Source organism: Muscardinus avellanarius (assembly GCF_963383645.1).
Source record: "Muscardinus avellanarius genome assembly, chromosome: 4".
In the NCBI taxonomy this organism is placed as follows: Eukaryota; Metazoa; Chordata; class Mammalia; order Rodentia; family Gliridae; genus Muscardinus; species Muscardinus avellanarius.
In genome coordinates this window covers 133,194,985-133,207,294 of record NC_137789.1, presented here as the reverse complement: position 1 = coordinate 133,207,294, position 12,310 = coordinate 133,194,985, and the positions used below count along the sequence as shown (strand labels likewise).

The window sequence follows — 12,310 nt, the reverse complement described above, 5'->3', positions numbered from 1 at the left end:
CCTTCAAGTTGTACAATACTCGGCTGCCAGCTGTAAGCTTCAGCCCCAAGAGGGTTCCCATGAATAGCTACTAAGAGAAGAAAATCCTACTTCCATCCTCCATCCTTTGCCCTATTGAGGGTGTTGTGAAATATTACAGTGGGGTCTGGCAGGGGCGCTGGCTTTAAGAGGCAAGGCTTTATTTTTGCCCTTGGCCTGAGGTGGATGAACGGTAACTGCCTAAGCTCGACCCCATTTCATCTACTGAGCCGGGAAGCTCAGAGGAGTAGGGGATGTGGCTTAGCTAGGGAAGGACACAGGGCCTGAAGGTGTTAGCCAGTCAGCCTCAGGTAGGTTGCAGTGAGATCTGACCAACATACGATGGCTAAAATCCAAGTTAAAAAGCTGTAGGCTAAGTCAGGCAGTACTTCAGGGGCTCAAACTGTACTGTCACACTGGACAAGGTAAGCAGTGGAGAGCCCTGGTAAGCAGGGAGGCTGGCCAGTGTAGACACACACACGTGTGTAAATGAATGAACACGCGCACATGTGTGCATGCATGTGCACACGCGCGTGCACACTTTCACCCCTAGAGCCTAGGGAAGCCACAGCTAGGAGAACTCCCTTGAGACCTAGCATGGGCGAGAGCTGGTGCTTAAAAAGAAAGCCGCATGTGTCTGTAATTTTGAGCATATGCACAATCCTTGGTTCTTCCGTCCCAAGGTTCCTTTCTATGTATGGCTTGAACTTGGAGGTCCCAGCTGGAACCCTATCTAATCCTATCCCACTGGAAAACTATCTAGGCTCTCTCAAAGGCAAGCCTGCCTCTCCATCTCACTATTAGAGTCCCAGCAGCCACTCCCACCCAGCCTGGTGCCTGACTGCAAAAACTGGCAGGAGGCAGACTGATCTAATGGTCAGACTTGCTCCGGCCCTGCAGCCCTGATGAAGTGAGGGTCCGAGAGCGTCCTCTTTCTCAGGCTGAGGCACTGAGGTTGCAGGAGAGTGCTGAGAGCCAGAATCGACATCCTGACTCAGGAGGAAACAAGGAACAGATACATGTGTGTGTGTGCACGCACACACACATTGCAAGGTACACACGCACATACACACACACACGCACACGCACACACACACACACACCACCACGACGACAACCAGAAGCTGAGACTCCATACACTGAATGCAGGACTTCAGGGGACAGAGAGGAAAGGTGTTGGGCACAAGAGGCAAAGGTGAAAAGTCCCTCTGGATGGGAGTGGAGTGTCAACTACCCTGCCTCGCCCCAAACACCTGCCTCCAGGGCCATGGCAAGAGTCCAGTCCATTAAGTGCAGCGTGCAATACTAGTGCTTGGAGTGCTTGGAGTCTCCTGTCCGCATCAATGAAGCGGTGTGGACGGGACAGCAGTCACCTGGCAGGAGGCCTTGACCTCTAGCAGGTTAGTTGTATCGACCCTTGATCATTGTGTTCAACAAGGGCCCCACCTGTAAAGAGACATGAGGAGCCAATCAGAACTGTGCATCTCCTGGTCCTGGAGTTGGACCAGTTATGTCTAGAGGCAGTCAATCTCCAACCAAAGACAGAGAAAACACTGTCCTCCAATCTTATGAACCATTTTAATCAACTTTCTTCCTGGAGGTAAACACACTATTCTGGGGCATAGCACTTTTCTTGGGGATCCATCTTTATTATCTCCCTTCTCAAAACAGCCTGTATCTGTAAGTAGCACTACACAAGCTAGAGCTCTGAGGAGTAAAATCCTCAAACATGACCTTACGAGTGTTATCTGTATGCTTCTCCAATGTGCCTGGAAAATGTTAAATGTGTCTAAATCCTCAACAAAAGGCCACCGCAATGCAGAGTCCTATAGCTGGACCATCTCCAATAGGCATCTGTGGATGTGAGGCTCTCCACAGGAAGGAGGCAAGAGCTTTATAAATATCACCCATCCCCCCATTAACCCAATAGGCCAGTGGAGCATCTGGGTGGGAAGCTGGTCTCAACACTACCTATAGTAGCCTTGACCCAGCTGAGGGATTGCAAGGAGATGCTTTACTGCACAGGTTCCATTCTAGAAGAATCCCTCAGGGGTTCTCAGCTGGCACACAAGCCTCTCGGGGAACATTACCACCAGCACGGAACAGAATATAATTGATCTGCCAGTCAAGCCTACCTCTCCCTAGAAAACAGGAACTTTCAGAACATACCCATCACCTCATGGAGAGAGAGGGCAGCAGCCACTTAAGACAATGGCGCTATGGGGAATGTCACGTCAATGCTGACTTACTTCTTGTGGGTTTCCCAAGGCCTCTCCGAGCATCTTCTCAATGTTTCTCATTATGGCCACTTTCTGATGAGCTTTGAGAGGATATTCAATTCTCTTAGGGGTGGGAGCCCCCTACAAAGGAAGCAGCAGCTCAGGAAATGCCTTCAGCAGCAAGCTTCAGCGCTACCCCACAAGTCCTAGCACCTTCCTCCCTTCTAAGAACCTGATCCAACCTTTCCCTTCTTCATCTTCCCCAAAGACCTGGGAATCACTTTCAGAGAGAGCTAAACATCCCACTCCAGCCAGAAACATTTATTTTACCTGCCTTGCCCCAATCCCAGTTCTATCTGGACCAAAAATAAATAGATGTAAAAATCAACCATACTCACCTTATACCAGAAGTTCACAGTGATGGTGATCCCCCCATTTAGTACTGACTCTATGTGATGCCACCTGCAAGAAAACAAACAAGCTCTGGCTTACTTTTCAGAGAGAGGGATAGAAACTAGGTAGAGTCCAGTTAAGGGAAAAAGCAAAGACAGCATCTTTATGCTCATTCTGTAAAACACACACTGGCGAGAGGCAGTGGTATTCAGTTTCTAAACACCACAGAGCTGGGCATGGTGGCACATGTCTGTAATTCTAGTACTTAGGAGGCTGAAACAGGAGGATCACAGGCTTGAGGACAGCCTCAACAATGTAGAGACTCTCAGCAACTCAGCAAGACTCAAAACAAAAAATAAAAAGGGCTAGAGGTGTAGCTCAGAAGTAGTATGCCTCTGGGTTCAATCTCTAGTACCACAAAAAAAAAAAAAAAAAAAAAAAAAACACAAAACACAAAACAAAAAGACACCAGAGAAGTAGGGAGAATATGGCCACAAGCCTCTGGGATCTCTCTGGATTTGAGGAGGAGCTGTTCTCTTTTCCTAGAGACAGGGCTGTCATTTTTCCCATGGTGGGCATGCATGCATCTGAATATGTCAACCTTCCTGTGGACCACATAAGAACACTCTTGCTAACGACTTGGAGGAGACTGATAAAGCTTTCCAGGGAATGAGAAAGTCCCCAAGAGGCCCCCTCCCTAGCATCCTCCTCACCAGTACATTGGGATGTAAAGAACATCACCAGGGCCAACCACCGTTTCATAACCAACCACGTTCTGGAAATTGGGGAACCGCTCGTAGTCAGGATTGTCGAAGTCCACCTAAGAGTTTCAACAAAAAGAAAACAGAGCAGTCAGCCACCAAATCTTTACCAGTTAACTACTACGTACTGGTTACTTTGGTACTTAGAAACAAAATGATGAAACAATGCCGTAAAAAATATCTTAGAATTTATATTCAGAAAACAAAATGCACCTGCTCTCTGAGAATGGCATAAGGTAGTCATTAAATGCTTGAATGTTAAAGGATGCACGACTGTAATCCCAGTACCTGAGAACCGAGTCAGGACGATCACATGTCCAAGCACAGTCTCAGCAAGCACTGAGACTCATAACCTAGCCAGGCCAGGCGTGGTGGCGCACGCTCGTAATCCCAGTGTGTGAGAGGCTGAGACCAGAAGATCGTGGTTCGCAGACAGCCTCAGCTGTTTAGTGAGGCACTTCGTAACTCAGTGAGACCCGTTTCAAAATGAAGAATAAAAAATAGAGCAGGGGGTGTAGCTCGGAGGTTGAATGCCCCAGACCCACAAAAGAAAGAAAGAAAGAAAGAAAGAAAGAAAGAAAGAAAGAAAGAAAGAAAGAAAGAAAGAAAGAAAGAAAGGAAGGAAGAAAGGCTGAAGATTGGGGATGTAGCTAAGAGGTAGAATGCCCCAGGGTTCAATCCCCATTACCACATACACACACACACACAAATAAAAATCCTAGGTTTCAGGATTTTTTTGAGACTGAACCCAGAGGCATACTACTTCTGAGCTACACCTCTAGCCCTTTTTATTTTTTGTTTTGAAACAAGGTCTTGCTGGGTTGCTCAGAGTCTCTATACTGTTGAGGCTGTCCTCAAACCTATGATTTTCTTGTTTCAGTCTCCTAAAAAACCCTAGGTCCAAAAACCTGCTTCACGGACTGAGGATATGAGGAATAAGGACTCAACACTCAAATCTTCAGAATTTTTTTCCCCAAAAACAAAATCTAACCAACAGACTCATACATAAAGTAGTAAGGCAACTTTCTCCTCAAGAAAGGAAAGGATCTCTCTGGCTGGCCTCACTCAGATCCAGGAAATATAGTGAGTGATATATCTCAATTCTGTTCATCTCTCTCCATATTTAAAAAAAAAAGCATATATGACAAAAGAAAACAATGATTAGATCTAGTAGATACCTACACATTTTGTTCCATAAACTTTTAAGTCAATCAAATAGAGTAACCTGAGCCCACCAGTGTCACTGTGAGGGCCTGCCCTTGAGAACTCCTCCTATAGACTGTTTATACTCAGAATCATCTGAGAACCATAACAGGAGCCTGGGTTTGTCTGCAAGGCACAATCAGACTGTCCCGAAAACTTGGCATGCCGTTACAGGGACAGGGAAAGACATTCCAACCTTTGATCTCAAAGGCATTCCTCGAATCTGGAGTTCTCTACCCTCCCCAGACCTCAAGCTCACCTGGCTCTGTCTGTCACATGGGTGATGGACAGGGTATGGATAGAGGCACTCAAACTGATCCGGGGGGAATAAGATGCATCGCTTATGGCCTTTTATCTGGGCAAAGAAGTTCTGTTGCTCATCGTAGTGCGCAGGTGTCACATTTCCTGAAGGAAGGAAAAAGCATATTTTTTTTTAAATCTGGAGTAGTGGCTCTACTGCATAGGCTAAACATAAAGCCCCGTGCTAGAGAGAAACCTGCCTGCCTTCCCAGCTAAGGGTCCCAAATCCAATTTCAGGCAGAATCAGAAAAATTGCAATTATATCTCTTGAGCAAATTATGTGTTACATTTTCATGGGTAAACAGGTCTAGCAAACATCATTGGGTAAGGGTCCATCATCGCCTCATAGCCATTCCTAAATGATGGCTACTGCCCTCTTAAGAAAGAACACATCAAAATGATACAAGTCTGGTAGAGTAACAAGCTACACATATGGGGACTCTTCTCGACCATGCCAAGAATGCAAAGGAAGTAAAACAAATGATTGAAATGACTGGTACCAACAATGCATGAATGATCTACTTTGACGAGTTAACCGGTCTTTGTTTGTGGTACTGGGGATGGAACCCAGGGGTATTCGGCCTCCAAGCTACACCCTCAGCCCTATTTTTTATTCTTTATTTTGAAACAGGGTCTCACTAAGTTGCAGAGAGCCTCACTAAGAAGCTGAGGCTGATTGTGAGCCTGCAATCCTCCTGTCTCAGCCTCCCAAGTGCTGGGGTTACAAGTGTGCGCTACCACACCACACCCAGCTACCAGTCATTTGAAGTGGAAGGAATATGTCCTTGCTTTGGTAGCTCTTCTGGGGTCCAAAGATTATCAACCTTTGTTCCCACTTCACACCTATGGGAAGCAGCACTGGGACTCACCGGGGCTATTGACTGACTGTAGGGAGGCTTATCAGGTCACTGGAGAGGGTTATATAATTTTAATAAACAGCATTTAAGACGCCCATGAATTAGTTCCGCCCTAATGTACATACGTTCCGCTACTCCTGTATAACTGAGGCCATGTCTATGTCCTCTGAACAATCCTTAAGAACACACATTTCTGCAGGGCATGGAGTAGAGAAAAACATTCCCCTGCCCAGTCCGGGTAGGTCAAAACAGCTGCCTTGTGAAACGCTGTGTCCAGGTATATCTCAAAGGAAAGGTGCTCTCTTCATCTTTTTTTTTGGTGGTTGAGGTTCCTGGAAGCCCTTCTACCTCTGGGCTACACTCCCAGACCTATTTTATATTTTTATTTGGAAACAGGGTCTCTGTTTCAAACCTGCACAATCCTCCTGTCTCAGCCTCCCAAGTGCGGGGATTACAAGCGTGCGCCACCATGCCCGGCCCTCTTTACCTGAGGGATCCCCTTCCCTGTACCCTACTATAGGAAAGGAAAGCAACAGAAAAATCACTCAGAAAAACCAAAACTGGCTCATTCCTGGCAGGCCAACCATGAGTTGGTTTCAAAGGGACAGGTAAGTGTCAATTCATAAGTTGCTAGCTATTTTTATTAATGCAGGTAGCAAAGGTTATAAATCTGAAGAAAGAACAATCAAAGAAAAGATTTCAGAACTCAGTGGTAAATGACAAGGAGTAGCCGGGCTTGGTGGCGCACGCTTGTAATCTCAGCATTTGAGAGGCTGAGACAGGAGAATCAAGGTTCCCAGACAGCCTCAGCTACTTAGTGAGGCCCTCGGCAACTCAGTGAGACCCTGTTTCAAAATGAAGAATAAAAAAATAGGGCAGGGGGTGTAGCTCGGAGGTAGAATGCCCCTGGGTTCCAGCCCAGACCCGGAAAAAAAAAAAAAAAAACAACAGTTGAGTGACTTATTCTATTATGGAGTTACTAGGTGGTAAACAGAAACAGAAATTAAGTTTGTACAACTCCAGTCATGCTGTTTTCTGAAAGATTTCTTACCTTCCATGCCGATGAGCAGTAGGTTAGAGGTCAGTTGCCCCCAGCCACGTTTCCCCTGTTGCTTATTAATCCAGTTCCAGTTAAAACCCAAGAAGTCCATGACAATCTTCCTACCCACAGTGTCATTGAGAGTTTGCTGCAGATACAACCTATGTTGCCCAAGAAGAAAATCCCATCAGTGCACACAGAGACACATGGCATGGCCTCCCTACCTCTGAAAATCCAAATCCACATTAGCATCTCTCATAGAACTGTAAATTTTAACTAAAATGGACTCTCACAGAACTGAATTCTCTTTTTTTTTTTTTTTTTTTTTTTTTGAGACAGAGTCTTGCTGTGCTGCCCAAGCTAGCCTTGAATGAATGGGCTCAAGCAATCTTCTCGCCTCAGCCTTCCAAGTAGATGGGACTACAGGCAATCACTACCATGCCAACCTCAGAATTAAATTCTTACCTAACTTCTCTGAGCTCTGTTCAATACCAAACTTTTTTTTTTTTTTTTTTTTTTTTTGCAGATCTGGGGATGGAACGCAGGGGCATTTGACCTCCAAGCCACATCCCCTGCCCAATTTTTATTCTTGAAACAGGCCTCACTAAGTTGCGGAGGGCCTCACTAAGTAGCTGAGGCTGGCTGCAAACCGCGATCCCCCAGTTTCAGCCTCCCAAATGTTGGGATTACAAGCGTGCGCCACCACGCCCAGCTAATACCAAACTTTTTAAAGAAGTGATTCTTAACCTTCTGGGTCACAGTATGAATTCTTCAAGAATACCATGTTCCCCATAAAGATGTACATACACACAGAACTTTCACACAATTTGAATTTCCTGGAAGCCTGTCCATAAAGCCTAGAATAATGAATCTGCCTTGCTCCAGAGACTCAAGGCCTCACACATCTCCTTTGGCCTTTGATGGCTACTCTAACAGACTTATCACTGTTCACCAAGAGCTGGTCCCATCTCGTGTAAGAATTCTTATTCCATATTTGTTCAAAGCTAGTCCTGCTTATTTCACTCATGAAATGCGCACAGAAGGGACTTCTATTGTTTCCATCTGTGACTTTAAGAAACCACAACTAGCTGGGCATGCTGGCACAAGCTTGTAATCCCGGCATTCGGGAGGCTGAGACAGGAGGATCACGGGTCACGAACGGCCTCAGCTACTTAGTGAGGTCCTTTGCAACTCAGTGAGACCCTGTTTCAAAATAAAAGAATGAAGCCGGGCATGATGGCGCACGCTTGTAATCCCCGCACTTAGAAGGCTGAGACAGGAGTATCGCACAGGTTCGAAGCCAGCCTCAGCTACTTAGTGAGGCTCTCAGCAACTTAGTGGGACCCTGTTTCCAAATAAAATGCATGAAATAGGTCTGGGAGTATAGCCCAGAGGTAGAAAGCCCCTGGGTTCCATCCCCAGTACCGCCAAAAAAATAAAAAATAAAAAAATAAAGAATGGAAAATAGGGCTGAGGTGTAGCTCGAAGGAAAAAAAAAGCAAACAAACTACACACACACACACACACACACACACACACACACACACACACACACAACAAAAACCAAAGCTGGAGTCCATATGATCCCATACCTCTGCAACAGCAACTACAAAGTTCCTGATAATAGCTACTAGAACAATACTTAATCGGGTGCACACTTCAGGCTCCTAACATCCTTGAGGACGGTCATAAGTTACTTAAGGAATATGAAAATTCTGATACTCTGATATACTTGATTATGTTCCACAAGACATTAGTAAGAGGGCAAAGTTGAAGAGACAGAAGCAGCCCTGTTTTGGTCCAAAGAATATTACTTCAAAAGGCTCAAAGGCATCTCACTGCCTAAACTCATAACAGTTAAGGATATGGATATGTATGTATGTATGTATGTATGTCTATATGTATGTATGTACGTATATGTACTTGGTCTTGGGAATTGAGCCCACAGGCATCCTACCTCTGAGCTACATCTCTAGCCCTATTTATTTTGAAAAAGGATCTCACTAAGTTGCTGAGAATCTCGTTGAGACTGGCTTTGAACCTGCGATCCTCCTGTTTCAGCCTCCCAAGTACTAGGATTACAGGTATGCACCACCACACTGGCTAGTTAAGGCAGTATTAACTAGAAATCTTATTAAGTTGGAAACAATAGCTACATGGAACCATCAAGGCTGGAAGGCACTTCTGAACTCTTCCTAGAGATTATGATATATGTGTTTACAAACAAATTTTACAAGTACTTTGAAATAGGGATACTCCCTAAACATGCACCTATAAATAATATTCCTATTACTCTTGAAAAACTCAAAATAACTCAGAGGATTCTGAGTACAATTGTGAACGGGAGATGGCTAGTGCTAAATCAGCTGATAAGGCAAAATCTTATGCTTATTCAGAGAAGTACTCAACGGCAGTAATGGCTCAGAGGTAACAATACAGCTACAGTGAATGCTGTCTGAGACCTACAAAAGGTGACATCTTTACAAGCAGGAAATGCAGTGAGGAAGAACCATCCTCTCAAGTTTATCTTGTGCTATTACTGGTACACTGTAGAAAATCAACAGTCTCTCTTCCCAATCTAATCTGGTCTTGTGTAAGGTAGAAGATCTTAATATTCTTTAATCCAGAATTACAACAAACTATTCAATTTTTCTGCTTGAATTCTCTACTGAAAACAAAATACTTCATTGTTTTTTCCCAGCAGTGGGGATGGAACCCAGGGGTATTCTACCTCCGAGCTACACCCTCAGTCCTATTTTTTATTCTTTATTTTGAAACAGGGCCTCACTAAGTAGCTGAGGCTGGCCGAGAACCTGCAATCCTCCTGTCTCAGCCTCCCAAGTACTGGGATTACAAGCGTGCACCACCATGCCCAGCTACAATACTTCATTTTTACTGGTGCTCGGGGTTGAATCCAGAGGCATCCTACTTCTGAGCTACACCTCAGCCCTATCTTATTTTATTTTTTATTTTGAAACGGTCTCACTAAGTTGCTCAGAACCTCACTAAGTTGTTGAGCCTGGCTTCATACCTGCAATCCTCCTGTCTCAGCCTCCCAAGTACTAGGATCAACACAATGTTTTAGCACAAAGACTGCAAAACTGGCAATCTAAGGAGAGACCATTCCCTTTTTTAGGAGAGACATTTTTGTTTGCTTCCCTACAACGTTTTTTAAAAAAATGTCAAGCCGGGCGTGGTGGCGCACGCTTGTAATCCCCGTGCTTGGGAGGCAGAGACAGGAGGATCGCGCAGGTTCGAAGCCAGCCGCGCGCGCGCGCGCGCTGGCTTAGGAGACCCTGTTTCCAAATAAAAATGTAAAAATAGGTCTGGGAGTGTAGTCCGGAGATAGAAGGGCTTCCAGGAACCCCAGTACCACCAAAAAAAAAAAAAAAGTCAAGCTGGGCACAGTGGTGCATACCTATAATCTCAGTGCTTATAAGGTTGAACAGAAGCATTGCAGGTGCAAGAACAGCTTCAGGACCTAGCAAGACTTTATTTAAAATATAAATAAAAGCTGGGCGTGGTGGCAAATGCTTGTAATCCCCATACTTGGGAAGCTGAGACAAGAGGATCATGCAGGTTCGAAGCCAGCCTCAGCTACTTAGTGAGGCTCTCAGCAACTTAGTGAGACCCTGTTTCAATAAAATAGAAAATAGGTCTGGGAGTACTGCCTGGAATAGAAAGCCTCTGGGTTCCACCCCCAGTACCACCAAAATAATAATAAAAAAAATAAAATAAAATAGGGCTAGTGGTATAGATCACAGGTAGACTGCCCCAGGGTTCAACTCCCAATACCACAAAATAAATAAATAGACAACCGAATATGCAAATGGCTAAGCCAGACATGATGGTGCACACTTATAATCCCAGTACTTGAGAGGCTGAGACCGGAGGATGGCAGGTTCAAAGCCAACCTCAGCAATTTAGTGAGACTCTATTTTAAAACTGGACTTGGGGGGACTGGGGTGTATCAAGCAGAACATTCACTTGGCAGAAATCCAGAAATGAGAGATGCCAATCTCTACTCACCCAACTCTGCCACACCTTCAACAAGTACAGGAAGGAAAAATGGATGTCCTAAATCTAATTAAAAAAACAAGCTCTGGAAGCTTACTTCTCCTCCCCTCCTCGCTGCTGTATATCCTGCAGTTTCTGAACAAATTGATGAAATTTCATTTCCTCCCTGTTGGACCTCGGCTTAAAGTTTTGGAAATTAGCCATCTTCTTCTCATCATAGTACAGGAACTTGTGGGTGCTGGCACTGTACACTGAGAAGTCGCCGTTGCCGATATTCTCCTGTAGATAGTCAAGGTCCCATTTCAGGGCAGGATACACAAGATTTGTGTCGGTCAACACCACAGGCTCCTAAAGGAAAACACCAAGTTGAAGGGGGAAAAAAAGCAAATGAAATAATTCCAAGCAGTGGGTCTCCTCTCATGCTTCCAACAACTTCAAAAGTTCAGAACAACCTCTCCCATTATGCAGCTCGAAGACCTCTGATGCTATTTCTCCTCGCTCTCTCTCCACCTTCCCTTAAGCCCTATCACAGCTCGGCCGGTCCCCCCAGCTCTCGCACCTTTCTCCTCGGACCCTTCTCCTCGGACCCCTCTTCCCAACTGGGAGCCTTCCTCCTCCCTCTTCGGACGCGGCCCCGCCCCCCACCTCATTCTCGATGAGCTCCTCCGCCCGGGGGTCGCTCTGACTCAGGCGAGGAATGGGCCGGGTCGGGAAGCTATAACTGCGCAACTGGGATTCATCCCAGGCAAGGCCTGGGGCTTCAGCCTCTTCCCGAGGTTCTCCAGAGGCCTCCGCCGCGGCCTCTGCAGCTGTTGCCGCCATCTCTGCCGCTAGGGACGGCCCCCCGGAAGCGGAAGCTCCGCCCCTTCCGGACGAAACCACAACGGAAACCATAGAGGTGGGCGGCAAGAGAGAGCGGTCCAGACACATTACTAATGCGGTGCGGAGCCTTGGGAGAGCGCCTCCTCATGGTGACCTATAGTTCTACATCCTAGGTTCCACTCCTGGAGAACTGGGAGGGGCAATCACCCAGCAAACCAATACATAGAATATTGCTGCCTCAGTGTTCCCAGACATAAACAATAGGCAAGTAAGGAGTAAAGTGTTGAAAACTTAACTCCCATAGCCAAAGTGTTAGGAGGTGGGGTGTAATGGGAGGTATTTAGGTCACCAGAACTGCACCCTCATAAGTGGATTCATTCCCGTTATAAAAGGCCATGAAGCTGTTAGCTTGACCTCTTGCTCTCCCTTGCATGTACTCTCTTGCCTTTCTGCCTTATGCCTTTAGCCATGGACGACCCAGCAAGAAGAAGCTCGGCAGATGTAGGCCCTCAATCCCAGCTTCCAGAAGTGTAAGAAATTCCTATCTGTTCTTTATAAATTACCCAGTCTTAAAATGTAATTTAAGCCTACTCTGATGGGATATAAAAAAAAAAAGACAGAGACAACAGGTGTTGATAATGATGTTGAAAAATGGAAACACTTGCATACTGCTGTTAGAGA

At 45.7% G+C, this 12,310-nt stretch overlaps 1 protein-coding gene across 1 annotated transcript; it reads right to left on the bottom strand.

Annotated features, from left to right (window-relative positions):
* Nucleotides 1-1,419: 1,419 nt before the first annotated feature.
* Nucleotides 1,420-11,629, bottom strand: HIF1AN (hypoxia inducible factor 1 subunit alpha inhibitor; the record flags this gene model as incomplete). The annotated part of the gene is made up of 8 exons (XM_080695088.1): nucleotides 1,420-1,464; nucleotides 2,268-2,378; nucleotides 2,636-2,699; nucleotides 3,344-3,450; nucleotides 4,854-4,999; nucleotides 6,803-6,951; nucleotides 10,905-11,155; nucleotides 11,453-11,629. 8 exons carry the CDS (start codon nucleotides 11,627-11,629, stop codon nucleotides 1,420-1,422), a joined length of 1,050 nt encoding a protein of 349 aa, XP_080551214.1.
* Between the last annotated feature and the right edge of the window lie 681 nt (nucleotides 11,630-12,310).